Source organism: Gopherus evgoodei, unplaced genomic scaffold (genome assembly GCF_007399415.2).
Source record: "Gopherus evgoodei ecotype Sinaloan lineage unplaced genomic scaffold, rGopEvg1_v1.p scaffold_39_arrow_ctg1, whole genome shotgun sequence".
In the NCBI taxonomy this organism is placed as follows: Eukaryota; Metazoa; Chordata; order Testudines; family Testudinidae; genus Gopherus; species Gopherus evgoodei.
In genome coordinates, this window is record NW_022060060.1 from 1,413,064 (window position 1) to 1,441,041 (window position 27,978).

At 54.0% G+C, this 27,978-nt stretch overlaps 1 protein-coding gene across 1 annotated transcript; it reads right to left on the reverse strand.

Moving 5' to 3' along the window:
* Window positions 1–964: 964 nt before the first annotated feature.
* LOC115642242 lies at window positions 965–27,939 on the reverse strand. The gene is given in 6 exon segments (XM_030545703.1): window positions 965–1,255; window positions 20,087–20,297; window positions 23,040–23,427; window positions 26,491–26,700; window positions 26,703–26,933; window positions 27,915–27,939. Coding segments are annotated over 6 exon segments (1,356 nt in total).
* Window positions 27,940–27,978: the final 39 nt, after the last annotated feature.

Sequence of the window (27,978 nt, forward strand, 5' to 3'; positions counted from 1 at the left end):
TGGCAGCTGTGTGAGATCTTGTCAAGGGGAGTTGTTGTCAGATGCTACCAGTGTGGTGCTCTGCTCTGTTCAATGTTGATATCAATTGGCTACGTGCAAGTTCCTTCTGTGTGCTGTCCCAGCTCTGCGCAGATCGCTGACACAGCAGACCCCAAGAGAACCCCCAATGACCACAGACTCTAGTAAGGTACGAAGGCACGTCGGCCAGGTTTATTGTCAAAAGAAGCACAATGATAGTTCCCTCTAGATTTCACTCTGCAGGACATACTATGAGTATGTCCTCCCTGGCAATGGACTCAGCTCAGTCAGTGGCGGGACTTTCCACTGCCCCCTCGGCTGGACAAAGACACCGCCCCAGGGATGCATTCTTATACACAGGTACAAACAAGTTACACATCACTCCTGATGTATTGAGGTGTAACTCTTCTATGTAGCAAGGTACAACCCCTCTACATAGCAAGGTACAACTCCTCTACGCAGTAAGGTGCCGCCTCTCACCTTGTATATGTTGATTAGAACAAAACAACTCTCCATCCTATTACTCTTTTGGCCCTGTCTTTGGGATGGGTCTGTCTGTTCCTTGTTATCTGTGGAATGTTCCAGTATCAGAGTGTCCTGGTACCGTGCTGATACTTCTGGCATCCAATACACTATATAGATATATGTTTATACAGCATCAGCCCTTTCCTTGCCAGCTTCTGTGAGCAGGGCCTGCCTCTGGCTCACAGCTTCACTTTGCTTTACGTTAGCAAAGCCTTGACCATTACTTTAGATCAGGCCTTAGGCCTCAAACGAGGCCTCTGATACGAAGGTTTATATCTCCTCTTACTACAGGAGATACTTTGTGTGTCTCTCTCTTTTCACTGCTGTGGATCGAAAGCTCCACCCCCAGGAAATCCCTTCTCTGGTCTCTGCAGGACAGGCTTTTGTCCGAGCTCAAATGGTTTCCTCCTCACTGTGTGAGTCACTGTGTGTCTCTCACATGGTAATACATGGTGGTGTCCTCGGGTGTCAGGCCGGTCATTTGCAGGTAGAAGTTGGAGCTGTCCTTGGAGGCTGAGAAGTGCCCCTGGATGGTGAGAGAATAATACTCGCTCTGCCTTGGTTTCCAGTAGCTGACCAGCCACTCCAGCCCCTTTCCCAGCTCCTGTCTGACCCAGTCCATATAATAGTTGGTGATAGTGAACCCGCTCGAGGCGCATTTCAGCCGAGTGGATTCTCCGGGCTTCTTCAGTACTGGACTGTGACCGGGCCCCTGTGGGAAAGAGGAGGGAGAAAAGCGACCAATGAGGGAACCGGTCACATGAAACTCGATTCCCCGTCAGTTAACAGGAGACGAATATCAATAAAAGCAGGTTACAAAATACATTTTTAGCTCAGTGCAGAAAACCAGGAACTTTTGCTCCCTTCCCCAGTGCATCTATGGGGAGAAAATACCTTCCAGAGCCGCCGCAAGGAAAAGTAAATGGAGCCAAAGTCTCATTTTCCCTGGTGCTGGAGGGGAAAGTCTTCAGTGGAGTGAGTGGCTGGTAACTGCACAGACCGAGGGAGCTGCGGATTGTCTGTCCGGGGGCTGCTGGGAAGGAGAGAGATTTGAAGAGGAGACACTCACCAATTTGCATATCCCTCTCCTTATAAGAGACAAACTCCTTCCCGAGCCGTCTCGGTTTCTTTTCTGGGGTTCAGAGAAAACGGACGAGTCCTTTGTTCTTGCTCTGGGCCTGACCCAAACCTCACAGAACTCGGTGGGAATCTTTCCTTTGACTGTATTAACTGGATCTGACACTCGGCTAATGGTAATACTCAAAATACCCAGAGTCACATTTTCCAGCCGTCTGTTTTAGGTATCTCTGGGCGCGCCCCTGTCACGGAGTGTGGGGGAGTCCGGCCCTGCACCCCTCTTCCTGGGACCCACAGTGACTCTCAGCCAGCCAGTAAAACAGAAGGTTTATTGGACAACAGGAACACAGGTTACAGCAGAGCTTGCAGGCACAGTCAGGACCCCTCCACCGAGTCCTTCTGGGCTTTCAGGGTGCTTGGATCCTAGCTAGGATATCCTGAATTCCGCCCACACAGCTCCAAGCCCAAACTCAAACTGCTTCCCTCCTGCCACTCCCTTCCTTTGTTCCCCTTCCCGGGCAAAGGTGTTGACCTTTCCCCTCCCTTACCTAGCTCAGGTTACAGGCCCTGGCATCGTCCATCCCCTAAAGTCCTCCCCTGCTCTCCCACTCCCCACACAGACAGTCCCTACTGCATCACATCTCTCCCCCCTTCGAGACTGAACTGAGCAGGGTCACTCTGCCCAGTGACCTGGGGAAGTTCAGGGCCCCCTCTCCGGGACAACGCATCCACTGTCAGGTTGGCACTTCCCTTCACATGGACCACGTCCATGTCATAGTTCTGCAGGAGCAGGCTCCACCTCAGGAGCTTGGCGTTGGCTCCTTTCATCTGGTGCAGCCAGGTCAGGGGAGAGTGGTCGGTGTACACGGTGAAGTGTCGCCCAAAGAGATATGGCTCTAGCTTCTTAAGGGCCCACACCATGGCCAGGCATTCCTTCTCGATGGCCGCGTAGCTTTGTTCCTGGGGTAGCAGCTTCTTACTCAGGTACACGATGGGGTGTCTCTCCCCCTTTTCATCCTCCTGCATTAACACTGCCCCCAGTCCCGTGTCTGAGGCATCAGTGAACACCATAAAGGGTTTGTCAAAATCTGGGTTTGCCAGAACTGGGCCACTAACCAGAGCCTCCTTCAGCGCCCGGAAAGCCTCCTGGCACTGCTCAGTCCAGATCACCTTGTCTGGCTTCCCCTTCTTGCACAGTTCAGTGATGGGGCTGGCTATGGCACTAAAGTGGGGCACGAACCTTCGATAGTACCCCGCCATCCCAATAAAGGCCTGGACCTGCTTTTTGGTTTGGGGAGCAGGCCAGTCTCTGATCACCTCCACCTTGGCTGGTTCCGGCTTCAGGCAGCCGCTCCCCACCCGATGGCCCAGGTAAGATACTTCAGCCATCCCCACCTTGCACTTCTCAGCCTTTACTGTTAACCCAGCCTTTCGGAGTCGGTCTAGGACTTGTTTAACCTGGGACATGTGGTCCTCCCAGGTCTGGCTGAAGACGCAGATGTCGTCAATATACGCCATGGCAAAACTCTCCATCCCCCTCAGTAGCTGATCCACCAGGCGCTGGAAGGTGGCCGGCGATCCCTTGAGGCCGAAGGGCAGGGTCAGAAACTCATAGAGCCCCAGAGGGGTGATAAAGGCCGATTTCAGCCTGGCATCTGCGTCCAGCGGCACTTGCCAGTAGCCTTTGGTAAGATCCATAGTGGTAAGGTACCGAGCACCTCCCAGCTTGTCTAGGAGCTCGTCAGGCCTGGGCATAGGGTAGGCATCAGATACGGTGATGGCATTGAGCTTTCGATAGTCCACACAGAACCGGATTGACCCATCCTTCTTGGGGACTAGCACCACTGGCGAGGCCCAAGGGCTGGAAGACGGCTGGATCACCCCCAAAGCCAGCATGTCCCTGACCTCTCTTTCAAGATCCTGGGCAGTTTTCCCAGTGACCCGAAAAGGGGAGCATCTTATAGGGGCATGTGACCCGGTCTCCACCCGGTGGACAGTCAAATTAGTGCGTCCAGGCTGGTTGGAAAACAGCTGTCGGTACAGATGCAGCACCCCTCTGATCTCAGCGTGCTGGCCTGGGGTCAGTTGATCAGAGAGGGGAATCGCCTCCAGGGGAGAACCAGCTTTTGTCCCAGGGAATAGATCTACTAAGGGGTCATCTCCCTGCCCCTCCCAATGTCCACACATGGCCAACACCACATTCCCCCTGTCATAGTATGGTTTCATCATGTTCACATGGTACACCCGACGGTGATGTGCCCGGTTTGACAGCTCCAACACATAGTTTACCTCATTCAGTTGCTTGATCACCTTGAAGGGCCCTTCCCAGGCGGCCTGGAGTTTGTTTCTCCTCACGGGGATGAGAACCATCACCTGATCCCCGGTGGCGAAGGCACGGGCTCGTGCTGTGTGGTCATACCAGACCTTCTGCCTCCTCTGGGCTCGGGCCAGATTCTCCCTGGCCAGGCCCATGAGCTCGGCCAGTCTTTCCCGGAAGGTCAGGACATACTCCACCACTGACTCTCCCTCGGGAGCGGCCTTCCCCTCCCATTCGTCCCTCATCAGGTCTAGGGGCCCCCTCACCCGCCTTCCATACAACAGTTCGAAAGGTGAAAACCCGGTAGATTCCTGGGGTACCTCCCTGTACGCAAACAGCAGGTGAGGTAAGTACTTGTCCCAATCTTGCGGGTGCTGGTTCATAAATGTTTTTAGCATCATCTTCAGCGTCCCGTTGAACCTTTCTACCAGCCCGTTGGACTGGGGGTGATACGCTGAGGCCCAGTTATGCTGGACCCCACATTTCTGCCATAAGGACTGGAGCAGGGCCGACATGAAGTTGGACCCCTGGTCCGTTAAGACCTCCTTGGGGAACACCACCCGGCTGAAAATTGTCAGCAGCGCATCTGCCACTGTGTCTGCCTCAATAGAGGACAAGGCCACCGCCTCGGGGTAGCGAGTGGCAAAATCCACCACCACCAGGATGTATTTCTTCCCTGACCTGGTCGTCTTGCTGAGGGGTCCCACTATGTCCATGGCCACCTTCTGGAAAGGTTCTTCTATGATGGGTAAAGGCCTCAAAGCTGCTTTCCCCTTGTCCCGGGCCTTCCCCACCCTCTGGCAGGGGTCACAGGATTGGCAGTTCTGTCGGACTTGGGTAAAGACCCCAGGCCAGTAAAAGTTCTGTAGCAGCCTCTGCCTGGTGCGCCGGATTCCCTGGTGCCCTGCGAGAGGGATGTCATGAGCCAGGTACAGCAGCTTGTGACAAAACTTCTGGGGAACCACCAGCTGCCTCCTGATCCCCCATGACTCTACTTCCCCTGGGGGAGCCCATTCTCGGTACAGGAACCCCTTCTCCCACAGGAACCTCTCCTTGCAACCTCTCCTCATGGTCTGTACCGCACTAAGGTCAGCCCGGTCCCTGTGCTTCCGCAAGGAGGGATCTTTCTGCAACTCAGCCTGGAACTCAGCAGCTGGGACAGGGATGGGGACCGGCTCTCTCTTGCTGGCTGGGTCTGAGGCCGCAGCCTCTCTGAACCGTGCCCCTGGGCGTTCCCCGCTCCCTGGGTTAGGGTCCTGCACCTCGGGTCGAGTACCTTCCCCGTTGTCGGGGAGCAGTGCCCTTTGCCGACTCTGACTACGAGTCACGACCAGGACACTCTGGGTGTTACTAGGCCAATCCTCAAGGTCCCCTCCCATTAACACATCAGTGGGCAAATATTGGTGTACCCCCACATCCTTGGGGCCCTCCTTGGCCCCCCATTTCAGGTGTACCCTTGCCACGGGTACCTTGAATGGGGTCCCACCCACGTCCATCAGGGTCAGGTAGGTGTCGGGCACCATCCGATCTGAGGCCACCACCTCGGGCCGGGCCAGCGTCACCTCTGCGCCCGTGTCCCAGTACCCAGTAACCTTCCTCCCATCTACCTCCAAGGAAACAATGCACTCCTTCCGGAGGGGCAGCCCCGCGCCCACCCGGTAAACCAAAAACCCGGAGCCTGGAGCATCCACAGGTGGTATGTTGCCAGCCCCCCTTTCCTGGGAATGTAGCCCGTCCTCCGATTGGGTTTTTACCCAGTCCACCCTCTGCGGGTTGGGTCTGCTTGGTCTGTCCCTGAGCTTGGGACACTGGGCCCTTATGTGACCTCGTTGGCCACAGCAATAGCAGCCCATATCTCGTGGGTCCCCTTGAGTGGGTCGGAGGGACCTGCCACTGGATGTTCCCCTTTTGGGGGGGTTCTCTATAGGCCCCCTTTGGGAGGTCCCATGATGACTCTCTCTCTGCGTTGAGGCAGGCCTGCTCCTTCGAGACTCCTCCCTGCCATCCCCTGCCCGACTGTCCACAAATTGGTCGGCCAGCTGGCCTGCATGCTGCGGGTTCTCCGGCTTCTGGTCCATCAACCACAGCCTCAGGTCGGACGGGCACTGCTCGTACAGGTGCTCCAGTATGAATAGGTCAAGCAGGTCCTCTTTAGTTTGGGCCCCAGCTGTCCACTTGCGGGCATACCCCTGCGCCCGGTTGACCAGTTGTAGGTATGTGACCTCACGGGTTTTACGCTGGCTCCGGAACTTTTTCCGGTACATCTCAGGAGTCAGCCCAAACTCGCGGAGCAGGGCCTGTTTGAACAGTTCGTAGTCCCCTGCCTCCGCCCCTTTCAGTCGGCTGTACACCTCCACGGCTGTGGAGTCCAGTAAGGGGGTGAGAACTGCGATCCTGTCTGCAGGGTCAACCCTGTGCAGCTCGCAGGCATTCTCAAAGGCCGTCAGGAAGGTATCTATGTCCTCCCCCTCCTTACGCCGGGGCAGCAAGTGCTTATCAAAGCTCTTTGTAGGCCTGGGTCCCCCCTCACTCACCACAGCCGGAGCCTCACTGCTCCTCAGCTGGGCCAGGTCCAGCTCATGTTTACGCTGTTTCTCCTTCTCCTCCCGCTCATGGTTACGCTGTTTCTCCTTCTCCTCCAGCTCTCGCCTCTTTAACTCGAGCTCCTCCCATCTCAGCTCCCTTTCATATTCCAGCCGCCTCTGCTCCACGGATGCTGAGCGTCGCCGGGAGGATCCCCTGCTGGGGGGTGAGCTTCGCCGTGAGGCTCCCCTGCTGGCCGGGGGTGTCACGGTGCCCTCGGTATACACTGGGCTCCTCCCCGCCCTTCCCCTATGCCTAGGAAGGGGGGGTCTCGGGAAGCTCTCGTCCGCTGGCTGACCACTCCCAGCGGGGACAGACACTGGTGCCTGCGCTGCATCTGCCTGGCTGCTTCCCTCAGAGACAGGGCTCCGTTCATTCATGCGGTCTCCCTGCTCCAGCTGGGCAATCAGCTGGTCCTTGGTGAGCCTCCCCGGGCGCAGCCCCCTCTGCTTGCACAGCTCCAGCAGGTCGCACTTGCGCCGCTTGGCATACATCTTCCTGCTGGCCACTCACAGGCCGGGGTGCTCGCCACTTCCCACGGTTTCCAGGGGGACCCCTAGTGCACCAGCCCTTCTTGAGGTCACCACCTCTCTGCCTGGGTCGAGCTGCAGACTCCTCTGCCCCTGGGACCGCTCGCTGCAATCCCCCGGGGGACCCTGTTACTGCAAAGTCCTTCTCGCTGGGCACACACTCCCAGGGGTTAATCACCCCTTCGTTTTACTGCTCCCCAGTCACTTACTGCAGGAAGCGCCGTCCACGGGGTGCAGTATCTCCCGCCACTGCCACCAGTTGTCACGGAGTGTGGGGGGATCCGGCCCTGCACCCCTCTTCCTGGGACCCACAGTGACTCTCAGCCAGCCAGTAAAACAGAAGGTTTATTGGACAACAGGAACACCGGTTACAGCAGAGCTTGCAGGCACAGTCAGGACCCCTCCACCGAGTCCTTCTGGGCTTTCAGGGTGCTTGGATCCTAGCTAGGATACCCTGAATTCCACCCACACAGCCCCAAGCCCAAACTCAAACTGCTTCCCTCCTGCCACTCCCTTCCTTTGTCCCCTTCCCGGGCAAAGGTGTTGACCTTTCCCCTCCCTTACCTAGCTCAGGTTACAGGCCCTGGCATCGTCCATCCCCTAAAGTCCTCCCCTGCTCTCCCGCTCCCCACACAGACAGTCCCTACTGCATCACAGCCCCTCACCACAGCATCTCAGCACCTCTCCAGATTCAATGTATTCAGCCTCACCACACCCCAGTGACGTAAAGATGTGCAATCATATTTAGCAAGCGGGGATCGAGGCTCAGAGCGGGAGATTTTGAAAGGTATTTGGGTGCCTTCAAATGCAGGAAGGCACCTTGTGGGATCTACAGAAGTGACCAGGACTCTAACGCCTCTTGATTTCAACGGAATTTAGGGGAAACTTTAGGAGCCTTCATAGTGTCATTAGGGGCCAATGTCCTTTGGGAACTGTCACAGAGTCACTGGGCGATGCTCTGGAACTCCTCCCCACCAAGCCAGGCAGGACTTTGGGGAGCCTCCTCTCCCTTGGAGCAGACTTGTTCAGGGCAAGAAGCTCACACGTCTTCACCTCCTGAGTGTCTCCTTGGAGCATTCAGCATCGTCTGCCCCTCCGTGCGCTTCCCACAGCGAGTCCACCCCAGCGGGGTCCTGGGGAAGCCACCGGGTCCTGCACCCCCACTTTGCAGTCAGACGTGACTCTTAGCCAGCCAGTAAAACAGAGGTTTATTTGATGACAGGAACAGGGTCTAAAACAGAGCTTGTAGGTACAGAGAACCGGACCCCTCGGCCGGGTCTATTCTGGGGGTCAGTGAGCCAGACCCCCACGTCTGCCCTCAGCCAGCTCCAGACTAACAACCCCTCCCAGCCCCTCCTCTCTCCTCAGCTCCTTTCCCGGGCCAGGAGGTCACCTGATCCCTTTGTCTCCAACACCTTCAGCTGGCACCTTTGCAGAGGAGGGGCCCAGGCCATCAGTTGCTAGGAGACAGAGTGCCAGGCATTTAGGTGCACTGGCCCTTTGCTCTGCCAGATACTTAAGAACTGCCATGGGGACACTGAGGCACCAACACAGTATTCAGAGAAAACATTAACAACTTTCCCAGTTCGTCACAGGAACCTAATTCACTTTTCAATCTGGCTGTACGGGACTTGCCCAAGCTCCCAAAGGCAGACAAACCTATAATAATAACATGGTTCCAATGGAACAGGTGGACTTTAATATTGGCTTCATCTCAGATTGATTGGATGACGCAGGGGTTGGATCTGAGGGGAACCTCAGGGTGCAGTTTTGTGGCTGCTTTTCTTTTGAAAACTGTTATCCGTTATTTTTCTCTCAGATTTCAGGCAAATTGACAGGGTCAAAGTGCAAATGCCGTTTGTGTGTGTAACGGAGCAGGGTAGGTAGGTAACCCACCGCCCCTTGTCAGTCTTGTCCCCAGGGCCCTGCTGTGCCACATTCCTCATTGCTGCCCCCTCGTGATACATGGGAAAAGCGGACTCTGCAGCCCACCCACCTCTCTGTCTTCCCTTTTTGTATTATTATTCATATTACATCCAGAAAATGAATATTTTGATGGGTTTATTTATTTATTAATTTAACCCAGGCTTTTTTTTTCTCCTAGGAAAATGGTCCTTGTGCCAGAGCCACGTTTGGTAGAAAAACATTCAACTGGAAAACAAACAAGCAAGCAAAGAAACAAAGCCACATGGTTTGGTCTAGTGAGAGATCGGTGTCTTTCTGCTGGAATGTGTCACTGACACTGGAGACATGAAGTGGAATCCCAGCGTGGGTTATTAATCAGGGTGATAGAACCAGAATGAACCAGGTGGAGGATCTATGGCCTGTGTTATGCAGGAGCTCAGAGTAGGTTATCACACTGCTCCCTTGAGGTTTATGAATTTGTGACTATCTGGGATGCTTTTGTCTGGGCTCAGAGTCTGTCCCAGGAAGAGGCAAGAAAGAGGAAGGGCCCCAAATAAGAATTTCCCTGACACAACTTCAGAGCCCGATTACTCTCCGTTTGTATGGGAGGGAGGAGCTTCAGCCCTGGAGCCACCCCGTTCCTCCCCGTAGTGGGGCTGTGGTACTGCGGATCAGTGGGGTTAGTGCCAGGGGAGGGGTCGGGTCACAGATATCCATTGGACTCAGACACCCCTGGAGACACAATAACACCCTGAGTGCTGGGAAATAGCTGGGACTGAAGCCCGGCCAAGGCCCTTTCCCGGAAGAGGTGGCTCCACGGACCCGGGCTCTGTCCAGTGGGAAATATTCCCCAGTAGCTTTAACCACACGGGACAATCGTGGTTCGCTTCACTCCCCGGAGTTCTCGAGATTTGCAAGGCGAGGAGCGGTTGGCCAGTGGCCGGCAGGGCTTTGCTCGGTTCTGGTGCTTTGAGCATCAGTGTGGGGCGTTTCCAAGGAACCAGGGAGTGAAAAGCTGGAGTCAGATGCGGGTCCACCCAGGGGCGCGTGCTCAGTCCGGTCCCCACAGCCGCGCTGGGTGTTTCACCGCTGCTCCCACGCGGAGAATGGGAGAAGGGCGAGTCCGCAGCGGGTCTCTGCAGCCAGGCTCCCCCACGGAGTGTGTCTCTGTTTCCTGACATAGCGCGGTGCTCTCCGGTCTCCGCCCGGGGTGTGCACGGAGCCGCTGGAGCTGGCCATGGTATGAATCCCCTGGAGGGTGTAAGAGGAGCGAGTCCTTAGGATTAACCCCACTCCCGGCTGTCACGGACTCACAGATCGTGCCCACTCTTGGCCCTGTGTGGTCCGTGGGGGTGCCCCTTTCAGTGAGACAGCCCTTCTCAGGGATCCACTCTCTCGGGGTCAGGCCCCTCCACCTCCTGGAGCCACACCTCTCTGAGCCTTAGCACGTCTTTCTCTGCCGTGGGCCCCCTCCGGGAGTCCGCGCACTCTGGACCCCCTGGGCCTCTTCATCCCTGAAGGGGCTAATGCAACCCTGTTCTCTAGACCGGAGTGACTCAGCCAGCATAAAACAGGAGGGTTTATTGAGAGTTGAACACAGCACAGGAAACTCTCAGGGCCTCAGGCCTGGCCTCTCACAATAACAGCACATCTCAGTCTCCCTGCATCCAGGTGGGCTCTGCCTGCTTCCCCTTGCCAGCCTGGAGTCCCTCTGCTTCCCAGCTGGGCCTCTGATATCCCGGCCTCAAGCCCCGCCTCTGTCCATTGTCTTCTCTCCAGGTAAACAGGGTCATAAACAGGAAGGCCTGAGTCCCCTCTCCTTGCAGCTCTCCTCTGGCTGGAACTGGCTGGTCAGATCACCAGGGTCCTCTCTCTGCAGCCCATTGTCCTCCCACTGGCCAGAACCTGTTGTGTCTCCTGGGCTGGGGTCCCAAGTCCCTCTCTGGTCCTCTGTAACAACAAACTCCTTCTCCCCTCACCTCGTTAAACCAGTAATGCCCAGGTACATTGAGTCCCATCTCCTGTGCATGCAAACCCTGGAAAAGACAGAAAACCCCAAGAAAAAAACCCCACTTCATCACACTGGCACGTTTCAGCTGCTGGATCCTCTGGGCTGCTTCTCTTCGGGATCTCACTAGGTCAGAACAACCTGCCCACGGGCCTGGTGGGAACAGAGGGAAGCGATGACAACAAACATCCCACATCAGCTGACAGGAGACCAGACCCACCCCGTACACAAAGGAGAGTCCGACAAGCAGGAGGCTGGTCTGGGCTCCAAACCCCACAGCAACAGGATGGTGGGTTGGAGGTTTGGTGTGGCAGGGCTGCGAGGACTCAGCCGATAGTGGGTATTGGGTCTCAGTCTGAGTAGCTGAGTCTGGAAGGGGGCTCCGGCTCCGAGCTTTGTCTCTTGCAGATGGAGAGGGACAGGCTGCCTATGGATAGAGGGTGACAGACCCACAGGGACAGCACAGGAATGGAAACGCGCTGCAGAAGCACCATTCCGCCTTCTGCGAGTTTGTACGAATAGTGGCAACATTTTAGTGTGGAAAGCCTGGGGGAGTGGGGGTGCTATTTCACCGCCAGTCATTATAAACATCCCTTGTGTTTCTTCCTCAAAATCTGTGTACAGACAGGAGCTCATGCTCCAGGGAGTCATCACTGACTGATGAGCCCTGAGATTAGCTGGAGTTTAGCCGCCTTAGATCCATGTTATAAGCAATGCGGCTACACATCCAACCCCATTCTGCCGACCTAAAGGGCTCTTAAAAGTGGAGCGGGAGTAGCACTAAAAACGACCTTGCTGGGTCGAATTTGGGGTAGTGTGGACGCAATTCGACAGTATTGGCCTCCGGGAGCTATCCCAGAGTGCTCCAATGTGACCACTCTGGACAACACTTTCAACTCCAATGCACTAGCCGGGTACACAGGAAAAGCCCCGGGAACTTCTGAATTTCATTTCCTGTTTGGTCAGCGTGGGTAGCTCAGCAGCAGGGGTGACCATGCAGTCCCAGAATCGCAAACGAGCTCCAGCATGGAGCAAACAGGAGACACTGGATCTGATTGCTCTCTAGGGAGAAGGATCTGTGCAGGCAGAACTCCAACCCAAAAGAAGACATGCACATATATATGCCAAACTCACACAGGGCATGGTGGAGAGAGGCTATACCAGGGACACGCAGCAGTGCCACATGAAAGTCAAGGAGCTCAGGCAAGCCTACCACAAGACAAAGGAGGCAAATGGTCGCTCTGGGTCAGAGGCCCATACAAGCCGCTTCTATGATCAGCTGCATGGCATTCTAGGGGGCGACCCTACTACTACCCCACCACTGTCCGTGAAGACCTACAAGGGGGGAGTCTCACGCATGAGAGAGGAGGATTTTGTGGATGAGGAAGAGGAGGAGGAGGAGAATGTGCAGCAGGCAAGCGGTGAATCCGTTCTCCCTGGTAGCCAGGACGTTTTCACCACCCTGGAGCCAATACTCTTTCAAGGCGGGATCCCCAACCCTGAAGGTGGAGAAGACCCCTCTGGTGAGTGCACATTTGTAACTACACTACAGTGGTTAAGAGCAATTGTGTTTAATGTTTGATTTGCCCTGAACAATTAGGATCTATTTGCAGCCAGTACAGCTACTGGAAAAGTCTGTTAACGTGTCTGAGGATGGAGCGGAAATCCACCAGGGACATCTCCATGAAGCTCTCCTGGAGGTACTCTGGAAGCCTTTGCAGAAGGTTTCTCGGCAGGGCTGACTTATTCCATCTTCTACGGTAGAACACTTTACTACATCAAGCCAGTAGCAAGTAGTCTGGAATCACTGCAGCACAAAGCAAGGCAGCAAATGGTCCTGGGTTTTGGTCACATTCATGCAACATTTGGTCTTTATCTTTCTGTGTCAGCCTCAGGAGAATGATATCATTCATGGTCATCTGGTTGAACTAGGGGAATTTTTGTAAGGGAACAGTCAAAGGACCCTGTTCATACTGGGCTATTTGTGTTTGGCTAAAAGGAATCATCCCAGAGAACAGTCACGTGGTGGGGGGAGAGGCAATGGTCCCTCTAATTTTTGTGAGGCCCTGTGGGCAAAAAATTTATTCTGTGCAAATTTTACACAGGCCATGTGTGCAAAAAAAATCTTCTGTGCAAATTGTTGTGCGTGCAATGTTTTATCGTGTGGGCGGGGTTTAGGATTTGTGTGCGCACGCACAGCTTAGAGGGAACAGTGGGGAGAGCGGGAGGGATCATCCCAGAGAATAGCCACACGGTGGGTTGGGAAGAGGGTTGTGCTGCACATCCACCCCAGAGCTGCAGCCCCTCCTTTTAAATGGCCAACCCAATCGGCATTGCTTGCTATGGGAAAGGAGGGTGCTGCAGTTTGAAACCTTTTCCACGTGTTATGAAGGCAGAAGAAGTCAACTCCACATACCCTTTGTCTTACCATGGCTGCCTGGAAACCAAATTCTGTTGCCCCGCCGTGTGTGATGTGTCACCATACCGGCAGGTGCTCAATATAAAAGGCAAAATTTGACCTTGTACCTACGCACATGTGCTGTCTGCTGTGAATTGCTTGGTTCACTGTGAAAGAGTCTCCCTTTTGTTCTCAGAAATGCATCTTCTTAAATTTTACTCTCCCTTTTTATCTCCCCGCAGGTGTCTATGCTCCCCCATCATCTCCGTCCCAGAGGTTATTGCAGATTAGAAGGCGAAAAAAACACACTCACGATGACATGTTTTTGGAGCTCATGCAGTCCTCCCACACTGATAGGGCACAGCTGAATGCATGGAGGCATTCAGTGGCAGAGGCCCGGAAAGCATTAAGTGAGCGTCATCAGAACATGCAGGAGGAGATGCTGAGGCTAATGTTGGAGCAAACAGACATGGTCAGGCATTTGGTGGTGCTGCAAGAAAGGCAACAAGTGCTCAGACCGCCGCCTTATCCATTTTATAACAGCCTGTCCTCTTCCCCAAGTTTCATATCCTCCTCCTCCAGATGCCCAAGAATGCAGGAAGGAAGGCTCCGGGCACGCAGCCATTCCACTTCAGAGGATGGTCCGAGCAACAGAAGACTTCCATTCAAACAGCTTTAATTAGTAGTGTGGCTACAATAGGCAATTTGGCCTTGTCCTTTCCTCCTTCCCCACCCCACCCAGGCTACCTTGTCAGTGATCTCACTTTAAAAAAAAATAAGTAAAGAATGCATGGATTGAAAGCAATAGACTTTATTTCCTTTGCCAGCTGTGGTCGAAGTGGGGAGGGGGGTTGGCTTACAGGGAAGTAAATTCAGCAAAGAGGGTGGTTTTGCATCAAGGAGAAACACACACAGAATAGTCACATTGTAGCCTGGCCAGTCATGAAGCTGGTTCATTTTTACAAAGCGGGTTGAAGAGAAGAAAGCTCATTATTCATAGTAACTGAAGCAGATTCTCTTTCTGCATTGCTAGCCACTAAATAAGATTCTCTCTATTCCAAGGGTGGGCCAACTTTTTGGCCAGAGGGCCACATCTGGATGGGGAAATTGCATTCAGGGCAATGAATGTAGGGCTGCAACGGAGGGTTGGGATGTGGGAGGGGGTGTGGTGTGCAGGAAGGGACTCAGGGCCAGGAGTTATAGCGCAGGAGAGATGTTAGGTGTATGGGGGGCTCAGGGCAGGGGCAGGAGAACCCCAGCTTTTTTGCCGCCTAGGCAGCAGAAGGTCCCCCCCCCACGAAATGCTACCCCGACAGAGGCGGAGAAGGTCCCACCCTTGAAATGCTGCCCCCAAAAGAGGCGGCAGATGGTCCCACCGCCACGGTCGCACCCCCTAAATGTTAGTGCCCTAGGCGATTGCTTAGGTGGCATACTGGTTTGGGCTGGCCCTGGCCAGGGGGTAAGGATGCAGGAATGGTGCGGGGTGTGGCAGAAGGTTGGAGGCTCAGGGCAGGGAGTTGGGGGTGCAGGAACGGTGCGGGGTGTGGCAGGGGCTCAGAGCAGGGGGATAGGGGTGCAGGAGGAGTTCAGGCTCCTGCCAGGTGCTGCTTACCTGGAGCAGCTCCAGGGTGGCAGTGGAGCACAGAGAGGCTGGGGCAGGCCGGCACCACATCCTTCTGGCCTCTTAGGGAGAGGGAGCAGAGGGCTCCAAACGCTGCCCTCCCCAGCGGATACCTCCCCCGAAGCTCCCATTGGCCGCTGTTCCCTTTGCAAGCCATTGGGAGCTGCAGGGGTGGTGCCTGAAGGTGAGGGCAGCACACAGAGCCCTCTTCCCCCTCTGCCCCGGGGGCTGCAGAAACGTGGTGCAGGCTGCTTCCTCCCACTTAGCCCTGTGGCACCATGGGAGCTGCAATCCTGCTAGCCAGATCCAAAGCCCTGATGGGCCGGATCCAGCCCGTGGGTGGTAGTTTGCCTACCCCTGAGCTAGGCCCATCCAAGTGCTTTTGTTCCAGTTTTCATTCACTGAAGCCCCAGTCCTGCAAATGCCTCTGCCAGGGAGCTGCCACAGGCACAACTGTTTGCAGGATCAGCATCTAGGAGAGAGTAAAGAGCATAAAGCAGCTAGTGACACCAATGAAAATACAATCACAGATCTATTTCTTCAAACCTTGGAGTGCTCTGCTTTATCCATACGGTCACTCTCAGGTAGCCACAAGCCCCCAAATGCCAGCAACTTGCCAGAAATCTAGTCACCCCTCCATGAAGCCTGATCACCCCCCAGCCACCTCCACTCCCTATGCAGCCTGGTCTCCTCAGCCCCCCACCCCCAGCAGCCTGTTATCCCCAGTCCGGCTGGGGCTGATACATATCAACACCCACACACACTTCATCTCACTAACCCCCACCTACCTCCTATTTCTCTCATCACCTCACCTTCTTCCACCTCCTCTCCAGGGTCCAGGAGGCACCTAATTACTGGACCCAGCCTATGGGGCTCCATTAATTAGGTAGGACACCCTATATTCCCTCCTGTGCAGCAGGCACGTCAGACATGGGCTCCTCCAGGGAGGAATGTGGGGGTCTGCGTCTGGATACTCTGGCTGCGGGGAGTCTCCAGGCTCCAGCCATGGGGAGAGGGTGCAGGCAGAAGGAGTGGAGCTGGGGGCTAGCCTCCTATGCTGGGGAGATTTAAAAGGGTCCTTTTAAATTGCCTGGGCAATGGGGCAATTGCCCCCCTCCATGGGCCTGGGCCTGGGGACCCAAGAACCCAGGAAGGGTGGAAGGCTGAGGCTGGTCTAAGTGGCTCATGAACTCCCAAAGGGAGAAGACGGGGGACCCGGTACCCTCACAAGGGGGGGTGGGAACTGAAGTCAAGCCCTGGAGGGGGGAAGGACCTTGGTTCAGAGCTGCCCCTGGGAGGGGACTGAACTGTTGTGTGATAGTCTGAGACCAGGAGGCCAGTGGGAGACCCTGGAGAAGACAGTGGTTGTGACTGGTCCTTGAAGCTGAGAAGGAGCCAGCAGAGGGGGATGAGAGGAGCAGTCCCCTGCCATTCCCCATCCGGGCAGGTGGGGCTGCCTTAGGGGTAACATGCATGTGTAGAGGTGAGTTAGGTGCTTGATAATGGGATCTGCAAAAGCCAGCACACTGAGTGGGGAGCTGCCTCAACTACCCCCTAGGACAGTGGTGGGCAAACTTTTTTGGCTTGAGGGCTACATTGGTGTTGTGAAACTGTATGGCAGGCTGGGTAGTGAAGGCTGTACCTCCCCAAACAGCCTGGCCCTTGCCCCCTCTCTGCCCCCTCCCACTTCCTGCCCCCTAACTGCCACTACCCCATCCCTCCTCCCAACCCCTATCTACCTCTCCTCCCCCTGACAGGCCCCCCAGGGACTTCCATGCCTATCCAACCACCCCCTGCTTCCTGTCCCCTGATTCCCCCCGGGATCCTCCATTCCTCTTACCATGCCACTCAGCGCACCAAGACAGGCAGCCACGCCACGTTCCCAGAGCCACCCACGCCCACACACAGTCTAGAGCACCTGAGGCTGTGGGGTGGGGGGATAGCAGGGGAGGACCTGGGTGCTAGCCTCGCCAACCAGGAGCTCAAGGGATGGGCAGGAAGGTCCCACAGGCTGGATGTGGCCTGCAGGCCATAGTTTGCCCACCTCTGCCCAAAGAAATGCTGAGGAGAGGTTTCAGAGAGGTAACCGTGTTAGTTTGTATCAGTGAAAACAATGAGGAGTCCTTGTGGCACCTTAGAGACTAACAAATTTATTTGGGCATAAGAGTTCATGGGCTAAAATCCACTTCATTGGATGTGTGGAGTGGAACATACAGTAGCAGGTATAAACACACAGTACATGAAAAGGTGGGACTTGCCTTACCGAGTCAGTGCTAACCAGGCCAATTCAATTAGGGTGGATGTGGCTTATTCTCAACAGTTGATTACTTTATTAGTGCTAATAAGTTCAATGCAATCAAGGTGGATGTCGCCCATTTCCAATAGTTGACAGGAAGGCGTGAGTGTCAGCAGATGGAAATATTAGTTTTTGTAGTGACCCCAGTCACTCCCAGTCTTTATTCAGGCCCAGTTTGATGGTGTCCAGTTTGCAGATTAATTCCAGTTCTGCAATTTCTCATTGAAGTCTGTTTTTAAAGGTTTTTGGTGATGAATGGCTGCTTTTAAGTCTGTTATTGAGTGTTCATGGAGATTGAAGTGCTCTCCTACTGGTTTTTGAATGTTACAATTCTTGATGTCTGATTTGTGTCCATTTCTTCTTTTGCGTAGAGACTGTCCGGTTTGACCAATGTACATGGCAGAGGGGCATTGCTGGCCGGTGATGGATATATCACATTGGTAAATGTGCAGGTGAACGAGCCTCTGATGGTGTGGCTGATGTGGTTCGGTACTATGATGGTGTCCCTTGAATAGATATGTGGACAGAGTTGGCAAAGGGGTTTGTTGCAGGGATTGGTTAGTGTTTCTGTTATGTGGTGTGTAGTTGCTGGTGAGTATTATGCAGGAGAGTTTTTCTGCTGTGACAGATTGCTCCCATATGTGGCTCTAAGAGGGGAAAAATCTTACTCTGAGTATGATCCAAAATCACTGACATGAATGGAATGAGTCCTTCCATTGCCTTCATTAGGCCTTGAACCTTTTCCCAATGCAGCTATTAGTCTATATTCCTTCCCCTGAGAAAACTGCTGATTTGATGATCTGATTAAGCCAAGGAAAATTGTCTAGTACAGTATAAGAAAAGTCTGTTAAATTCTTCTAGGGCCTGATGGAAAGCCCATTGCAAGTTAGTGGAAAGTGTCCCACTGAGTATATTATCAGCTGTGTCTCTCCTTGCAGGCTGTAGATTGTCTCTCCGGGTGCAGCCTGGGCAGAGACAGAGACACATTTAAACAGGAACCTGGCCCCTCATTTGTGTATCCCGCCCCTTATAAGAGACACGAACTCCTTTCACTTTCAAGCATCTAGCTATTTCCTTACACTGGGTTTTTCCAAGAATAGCAGAGGAGAAAGCTGTCCTACTCTGACTGATTGGCGGGTGCCTAACTCCCTTAGACCCATCCTTAAAGAATACTATTTGCTTTGTATTGGCTCCCCAGTAATCCCACACGGGGACAGGACAGGGACATGCAGTTCTCTTGTAATCTACATATTCAGCTGGAAAATCCAATGAGATCAATCACTCTGCATGCTCCACCTCTCTCCCCCATACAGAGATACCGGGCCATGTCCTTGGCTGGTCATCTGCAGATACAGCTGGTTGTTGGGATTGCCCCCGGAGATGGGTTTCAGAGGGGTATCAGCTAAAACAATGAGGAGTCCTTGTGGCACCTTAGAGACTAACCCCTTTCTTTCTTTCTTTCCCTGGAGATGGTGAATCAGCCTTTCACTGATTCACAGTATCACTTATCCCCACCCCTGCTTCTATAAGTGACCCATTCCACTCCCTTCCCAGGGGCCCAGTTTCAGTTATATTCAGTGAAGGTGAACCTGGAGACTTCAGAAGAGAGGCAGAGAGAGTCTCTGGGCTTTTTCACATCCCCTCAGGACTCCATCAGCTGATGCTGTGACCGATTGGATACCTAGGAATAAAGAGAGGCTTAGAAATGGCATCAGGAGCTACCAGACAGAATCATAGAGTATAGAGGTAGGAAGGGACCTCAGGAGATCATCTAGTCCAACCCCCTGCTCAAAGGAGGACCAACTCCCAGACAGATTTTTGCCCCAGATCCCTAAATGGTCCCCTTGAGGATTGAATTCACAACCCTGGGTTTTGGAAGCCAATGCTCAAACCACTAGAGCTATCCCATTCCCCTCTTCCTGGAAGGCATGGGAGAGGAGAGAATACCTTCCAAAGCCTCGATGATGAACACTAAATGCAGCCAAAGTCTCATTTTCTCTGGTTTTGGAGGGGAAAGTTCTCAGGGGGGTTGGCTGGTGTCTGCACAGACCCAGGGGGCTGCGGATTGTCTCTCTGAGTGCAGCCGGGGAAAACTATTTAAATAGGAAACTCTCACCCCTATTTGCATTTCCTGCTCCTTAAAAGAGCCAGAAACTTGTTCTGTGAACGGAATAAATTCCCTGTCCTCTGCGTCCATGCACCCTAAACAAGAAGAGTTGTCTTATTTTACTGATTCATCCAAAATTACTCACCAGTAAGATGTGCCATCCATATGCACTATAAAGATTAAATTTGGAACTAAAGTGAAAATGCATCAAACCAGCCTGCAAACAGCACTTCTGTGTGGTCTCGAAGCAGCTGCAGTAAAAGAAGCAGAGGTCAGACGGCTGGAGGAGTAGAGGTGAGAGTTCTTTGGAAGATGTCCGGTTTGAGGTGTAATGATTCCAGACACATGAAGAAGTCAGAAGGAGTCTGGGATGTGAAGTCAGGGTGCAAGATTAGTTGCAATGAAAAAGACTAAGCTGCTGGTGACACTGTAGAAGACAAACCAGTGCTCGGATCCCTATCGGGTATATGTTATGAGGGTCAGTCAGACCAGGAGGCAGAGCACATGGGCAGCAATGGATGGTGACACTGCATTGCTATCTGCAAAGATGTTTAGAGCTAATGAGAAGCTGAAGAAGAAACCCTATAATCTTTGTCCTTTAAGTAACCGAATAGGACACTACTGACTCGTGCAGTTCATTGTGAAGATTACACCTGATTCCAAATCAGTTTTTGTCCGGACCGCACTAACTTTCTGCTCACTGTGTCTCGCGCACAGTAATACCGGGCGGTGTCCTCGGGCTTCAGGCTGGTCAGTTGTAGATACAGCAGGTTGTTGGGGTTGTCCATGGAGATGGTGAAGCGTCCCTTGAAGGTCTGGGCGTAGTTGATGGTAGTTGAAGTTGAGTGTAGTTCCCCAATCCACTTCAGTCCCTTCCCGGAAGCCTGGCGGACCCAGCCCATCGAGTAGCTGCTGAAGGTGAACCCGGAGGCTTTGCAGGAGAGGCAGAGAGAGTCTCCGGGCTTTTTCACATCCCCTCCGGACTCTACCAGCTGCACCTGGCACCGGGTTCCTGGGAATAAAGACGCAATGAGATTCCTAGAGACCCCGGCTCCCAGTGAGATTGTAACAAACTTTGGGGTCTCTAGTGTCCTCAGGAAATCAATGCACCTGTGAAAGCTGTTTCAATGAGAAGGTAAAATAACCACAGTGCCATGTTCCTGGCTGTGGAGAGAGTTCTCACGGGCTTTGGCAGGTCTGAGCAGACACAGGGGCTGCAGACTCTGAACCCCAGAGTTGCAGGGTCTAGGGAATCACTGGCTTTAAACAGGAAATGTAAGGAGGTAATTTGCATGGACTGCTCTATATAACAGAGACATGAACACGCCAAACCCAAATGATTTATATTTCCTGAGTTTAACTCAGTGGGTTTCATAGATTCGAAGTCCCAAAGGGACCATTGTGAGCAGCTAGTCTGGCCTCTTCTATAACACAGAACTCAGATCTTCCCCCCAAAATTCACAGAGCAGATTTTTTAGGGAAAAAAACAACAACAAACCCTTCCAGGGTTGATCTAAAAATGGTCAGTTATGGAGAATCCGCCACCACCTGTGATAAATTGTTTCAATGGTTAATTACTCTCAAAGTTAAAAACTTATTGTCCCTTATGACTTTGTGGGTTAAATTCCCTACACTGTTCAGAGGCCCCATGGGCAGATCTCTGGACCACTTAAATCTCTTCAACCCAATACTGAGGAATTGAGTGGTTTATAAACCTTATATTGACGGATCTGCCCAGTGGGTTAATCTATCCTAGAGAGAACAAGGAAGAATTCACCTAGGTGAGTAGGGAAAGTACATGAGATTCCTCTAGTGCCCTCCCCTCGCATTTCTCCCTCCCTCTCCATCACTTTAAACTTTCCCTTTTTACTCTCTCCATATCTCATAGATAGGCACACACAAGAAATGGCAGATCTTGAAATCGTTCCTTTTGCCCACGCAAACACAGTTCCGCCCTCTTCTGCCTCTGTCACGAGTCTGACACATATTTCCGTCATTGGGGACGGAGTCCCAGACCCACTGAGCCAATGGGCGTTTTGCCTTTGACTTGAATGGGACCAGAATGCATCACTTCAGAGCCTAGTCACTGTAAATATAGGGAAGGCAGCTGTGCCGGAATGGAGCAGTCAGCCTGTATTAACTCTCCCCACATTGTATTTTGTGATACTCCAGGTCTGGCTCTGTCATAAACAGATAGCTAAGGGTTAATGTCTCTTTCACCTGAAGCACCTGACCAGAGGACCAGTCAGGAAACAGGATTTTTTTTTCAACTCTGGGTGGAGGGAAGTTTGTGTCTGAGTCTTTTGTCTGTCTGCCTGCTTTCTCTGAGCTTTGGAGAAGTAGTCTCTGCTTTCTAGTCTTCTGTTTCTAAGTGTAAGGACAAAGAGATCAGCTAGTAAGTTATATGGTTTCTTTTCTTTGGTATTTGCATGAATATAAGTGCTGGAGTGCTTTGATTTGTATTCTTTTTGAATAAGGCTGTTTATTCAATATTCTTTTAAGCAATTGACCCTGTATTTCATCACCTTAATACAGAGAGACCATTTGTATGTATTTTTCTTTCTTTTTATATAAAGCTTTCTTTTAAGACCTGTTGAAGTTTTCTTTACTGGGAAATTTCAGGAAAATTGAGTCTGTACTCACCAGGGAATTGGTGGGAGGAAGAAATCAGCGGGGAGATCTGTGTGTGTGTTGAATTTGCTAGCCTGATTTTGCATTCCCTCTGGGGGAATAGGAAAGTACTTTTTGTTTCCAGGACTGGGAACGGAGAGGGGGAGTCACTCTGGATTCACAGAGCTTGTGTCTGTGTATCTCTCCAGGAGCACCTGGAGGGGGGAAGGGAAAAAGGATTATTTCCCTTTGTTGTGAGACTCAAGGGATTTGGGTCTTGGGGTCCCCAGGGAAGGTTTTTCAGGGGGACCAGAGTGTCCCAAAACACTCTAATTTTTTGGGTGGTGGCAGCAAGTACCAGGTCCAAGCTGGTAACTAAGCTTGGAGGTTTTCATGCTAACCCCCATATTTTGGACGCTAAGGTTCAAATCTGGGACTACAGTTATGATAGGCTCCTTCCCAGCTCTCCTGTTAAATCTCTCCCTGCACGTTGCCCCTCTTAGTTAGCGACCTGACTTCTGCAGAAAAGGCTTGAAGGAAGGAAAATAAGTTACATATGGACACTGCTGTGAGCCAGCGCGTGTCCTGCCCGGTTGTAATCTTGAATGTGATGCAGATGAAGCAGCGTGTTCCAGAAACACAATTCCGCCTTGGTGAGATGTGTGCGAAGTGTGGGAAAACCAGGATGTGAAAAGGTCGAGTTCAATCAGGTTCCACCTTGGCCCTGTGGCTCCCGCTTCCTGCCTGTCTGCTCCAGCTTGGCTTGCTGGCAAGGCAGGTGGAAGGACGGGCGGCTGAGTGTGAATAACACTGTGGAGGCGGATTCTATTTCTGCGCCAGGAGGAAATGTATAAGGGAGGGGGTCTCGGTTCTGTCGGAACCGCGGGTCTTTGATAATCACAGTGAATGTTCGGAGGAGCGAAGCCCGGATGAAGGACTGGGGACTTCACACTCCGGGTTCCGCTCTGTCTGACCGCTCCGCGCTGGCAGTGGCTGGGGGCACCGAGAGGGAGGGGGCTTCGCGCTGGAGGTTTCTGTGCTAACCGCAGGAGGTTTCTGATCGCTGTGTCTCTCGCACAGTAATACCGGGCGGTGTTCTCGGCTCTCAGGCTGTTCATCTGCAGATACACCGAGCTGCGGGACTCGTCCCTGGAGATGGTGAATCGCCCTTTAACCGCGTCACTGTAATAGGCTGCTGAGCTAGAAGCAGGATTGCGTATCTGTGCGACCCACTCCAGCCCTTTCCCCGGAGCCTGTCGGACCCAGTCCATGAAGTAGCTGCTGCAGGTGACTCCGGAGGCTTGGCAGGCGAGGCGGAGAGATCCCCCAGGGGTTTGAATCCCGCCTCTGGACTCCACCAACCGGACCTGGGACCGGACACCTGGAAAGACAGAACGAGAATCACATTCACCCCTGGCCCGGCTCAGAGCCCCTGGGAAGCAGCAGAAAGGTTCCCAGTGACGTCACCGCGCTCTGGGTGGGGGTAGGGATGTGCAGCCTCCCCTGGTGTCTCCACTCCCTGTCCCGGGGAGGGGGATAACATTACCTGGAAGGGTCGCTAGAAAGAAAGCGAGGCTCCGCCACAGACTCATGTTGCTGACGCTGGGGGGAGGCGGGATCTGCACGGACACCTAGACCTGTCCCTCCTCCCTTCCCACGCTGCGGGGTCCGGGAGATCAGGGGGTTTCTATAGCGCGCCGAGGCACTGGATTTGTATCTTCTCCTCTTTATAAGACACATCTTGGACCTGAGCCCTCAGCAAACTCAGCCTCCAGGGGGTGGGTGTATTGGGAAAGGGTTACCTGGGTACCGGAGAAGGGTAAGAACTCCACTCACAGGGACATTGCTGGAGTTGCTTTTTAGAGACAAAATTCCCTGTTGATTATTTCCCTTTCACCAGCTCCTGTCTGCTCGTCCCTCTGCTCTTGTGAGATCCTTGGAGCAGCGTGATCTGTCGGGGGGACATGAGCCTGGTGCTTGAGGATCTGGCGGGTTGTTCCCGGCTCTGCTACTCCTATGATGATGGGTGATCTTGGACAAGAGACTTACACTCTCTGTGCCTCAGTTTGTATGTCTCTGAAATGGGGGAAATGATATTGACCCTCCTTGGTCGGGGCTTTGAGATCTAGGTATGGAAACCATTCTGGAATAGCTCAGAGGCAGTGATTCAGCTAGAAGAATTGGAGAACGGTTATTGAACTCCTTGTAGCAACGCTGGACTAGAAGACAGAATTATTGTTTATTATCCTTCTACCGGCGCCTTAACATTAGTGGGGATTTGGGGGTCAGGATCCCCTCTGTTGCTGCGAGAGCAGTAGCCCCAGAGGTGCCACGGCGCGGTACGCTGCTGGGTCAGGCCGTGAGTGTTACCCCCCGGGTGAGAGGCAGCGTGCTCCGATGCCGGGCTCCGTTCTCTTTACGCGTGGGGGACCCTTTGCAGAGACTGGTTTGTAAAATCTGTGAGCTGGGTTGGGATAGCGAAGGGTCCTTAAGGGAGACAGCAGTTCCCTGGGACTCTGAGCAGCGCCGTGGGCTCTATAAGGCTGGGAAGATTTGTCCCATGTTACTGAATCATATGGAAATACCTGACCCCCCGCTAGTATTTGTGTCCAGCAGGCAGGTTATACACAGTGTGAGGTGCCAGCCAACGTAACGGTGTCACGGTCTGTTCCCTACTCCTGTCTGCAATGGTCACTGCCAGCGCCAGCGGGGAGCTCGGTTTTATTTCTCTCCTTGGTTCTGCTGACTCTATTCCTTTCCCCTCGGGTATGTTTTCTGGGGTGTGAATGCGGTCATTGGAGTTGAATTGTGTGTGTGTGCAGGATGTGTGTGTGTGCGTGCGGGAGGGGTGTGTGTGCGGGAGGGGTGTGTGTGTGGGAGGGGAGTGGGTGTGTTTTAGGATTGACACAACAGGGCTTATAGCAGGGACTTGAGTCTCCTGAGTCCCAGAGAGTGTCCGAACCCCGGGCTGTGGAGTGACTCGCTTTCCTGCTCTCTCTGCCCAGCATGTATCCCCAGCCAGGCGCCTAGCGGATTTCGGTGCTTACAGGGTGCCGGCTCTGAGGGTCTCGCTGGCATGTCCGATTTAGGCACATCAGGCGGCAGGTAGGTGCTGAATTCACAGTGTGGATCTAGCCCTGAACACACACTGAAAACGCCTGGCAGGTGGTTGTCTAGCTCCCGTAGGCTCCTTCCAGAATTCAAACCTGTCTGCCCAGGCTGCGGTTTTTTGAAGCTCCCGAGGGGTTAGAATAGGCACGAGGTGTCCGGATCTCTAGGGCAGCCTGGAGACCCCCCGCCTGGCTGCTAGGGAGGGGCTTGAACTAACGTGTTTTAATCCACTGTAATGTTGATTCTCTCAGCCTGGGATACTGGGAGGTGGGGGGGGGAGGCAGGGAGGAGCGGAGTGAGGGGCACAGAGTGTCCTGGGGAAAGGGGGAGTTGGGGCTGGTCTCTGCTAACAGCGCGGTCAGTCCGTGTCTGTATCTGGGGGGTGGGGGGGCTGAGGGGCGGAGTGAGGGGCACAGAGTGTCCTGGGGAAAGGGGGAGTTGGGGCTGGTCTCTGCTAACAGCGCGGTCAGTCCGTGTCTGTATCTGGGGGGGGGGGGCTGAGGGGCGGAGTGAGGGGCACAGAGTGTCCTGGGGGAAAGGGGGAGTTGGGGCTGGTCTCTGCTAACAGCGCGGTCAGTCCGTGTCTGTATCTGGGGTGGGGGGGCTGAGGGGCGGAGTGAGGGGCACAGAGTGTCCTGGGGAAAGGGGGAGTTGGGGCTGGTCTCTGCTAACAGCGCGGTCAGTCCGTGTCTGTATCTGGGGGGTGGGGGGGCTGAGGGGCGGAGTGAGGGGCACAGAGTGTCCTGGGGAAAGGGGGAGTTGGGGCTGGTCTCTGCTAACAGCGCGGTCAGTCCGTGTCTGTATCTGGGGGGTGGGGGGGCTGAGGGGCGGAGTGAGGGGCACAGAGTGTCCTGGGGAAAGGGGGAGTTGGGGCTGGTCTCTGCTAACAGCGCGGTCAGTCCGTGTCTGTATCTGGGGGGGGGGGGGGCTGAGGGGCGGAGTGAGGGGCACAGAGTGTCCTGGGGAAAAGGGGGAGTTGGGGCTGGTCTCTGCTAACAGCGCGGTCAGTCCGTGTCTGTATCTGGGGGGTGGGGGGGGCTGAGGGGCGGAGTGAGGGGCACAGAGTGTCCTGGGGGAAAGGGGGAGTTGGGGCTGGTCTCTGCTAACAGCGCGGTCAGTCCGTGTCTGTATCTGGGGGGTGGGGGGGGGCTGAGGGGCGGAGTGAGGGGCACAGAGTGTCCTGGGGAAAGGGGGAGTTGGGGCTGGTCTCTGCTAACAGCGCGGTCAGTCCGTGTCTGTATCTGTGGGGTGGGGGGGGGCTGAGGGGCGGAGTGAGGGGCACAGAGTGTCCTGGGGGAAGGGGGAGTTGGGGCTGGTCTCTGCTAACAGCGCGGTCAGTCCGTGTCTGTATCTGGGTGGGGGCGGGGGGGAGTCACAGGCGGGCAGCTGCGGACCGGAGTTTTCTCGCTCACGGTCTCTGCGCTGCGAGCTGTAGAACTGCAGCGCCCCCCAGCGGAGAGTTTGTGCTTAGCCAGAGAGGGCGGGTTTCTGTCTGAGCTCAGCCCGGCGCCCCGCACTGTGTGTCCCGCACAGCGATCCCGGGCGGTGTCCTCGGGCTTCAGACCGGTCAGTTGCAGATACAGCAGGTTGTTGGGTTGTCCTTGGAGATGGTGAATTGGCCTTTCTCTGAGTCTGCGTAAAACTGTTGGCTCCCATCACTGTAAATGAGAGAGACCCACTCCAGCCCCTTCCCGGGAGCCTGGCGGACCCAGCTCATAGCGTAGCTGCTGAAGGTGAAGCCGGAGGCTTTGCAGGAGAGGCGGAGAGAGTCTCCGGGCTTTTTCACATCCCCTCCGGACTCCACCAGCTGCACCTGGGACCGGGCACCTGGGGACAGAAAGATATTATACATCGCATTAGCAGCAGAGAATCCTGTGGCACCCTATAGACTAACAGACGTTTTGGAGCATGAGGTATTCACCCACGAAAGCTCATGCTCCAAAACGTCTGTTAGTCTACAAGGTGCCACAGGATTCTTTGCTGCTTTTACAGATCCAAACTAATACGACTACCCCTCTGATACTTGTCACGGAGTCCCTGGGTGATGTTCTGGAACTGCTCCCCACCAAGCCAGGCAGGACTTTGGGGAGCCTCCTCTCCCTTGGAACAGACTTGTTCAGGGCAAGAAGCTCACACGTCTTCACCTCCTGGGTCTCTCCTTGGAGCATTCAGCATCCTCTGCCCCTCCGTGTGCTTCCCACAGCGAGCCTGCCTCAGTGGGGTCCTGGGGAAGCCACTGGGTCCTGCACCCCCACTTTGCAGTCAGACGAGACTCTCAGCCAGCCAGTAAAACAGAGATTTATTGGATGACAGGAACAGGGTCTAAAACAGAGCTTGTAGATACAGAGAACCAGACCCCTCGGCTGGGTCCATTCTGGGGGGCAGTGAGCCAGACCCCCTACATCTGCACTTCACTCCTCTTCCCCAGCCAGCTCCAGACTAACCACCCCTTCCAGCCCCTCCTCTCTCCTCAGCCCCTTTCCCGGGCCAGGAGGTCACCTGATCCCTTTGTCTCCAACACCTTCAGTTGGCACCTTTGCAGAGGAGGGGCCCAGGCCATCAGTTGCTAGGAGACAGAGTGCCAGGCATTTAAGTGCACTGGCCCTTTGCTCTGCAGCAATCACTCACCCTTATCCCAATACCTAGATACTTAAGAACTGCATAGGGGACACTGAGGCACCAACACAGTATTCAGAGCAAACATTAAGACTATTCCCAATTCATCACAATACTATACATCACATTGATATTCAGAGCAATAATAGACTGTTCCCCTGCCCTGCCAATGCTTTCCAGGGGAGAAGATACCTTCCAGAGCTGCTACAAGGAACATTAAATGGAGCCAAAGTCTCGTTTTCCCTGGTGCTAGAGG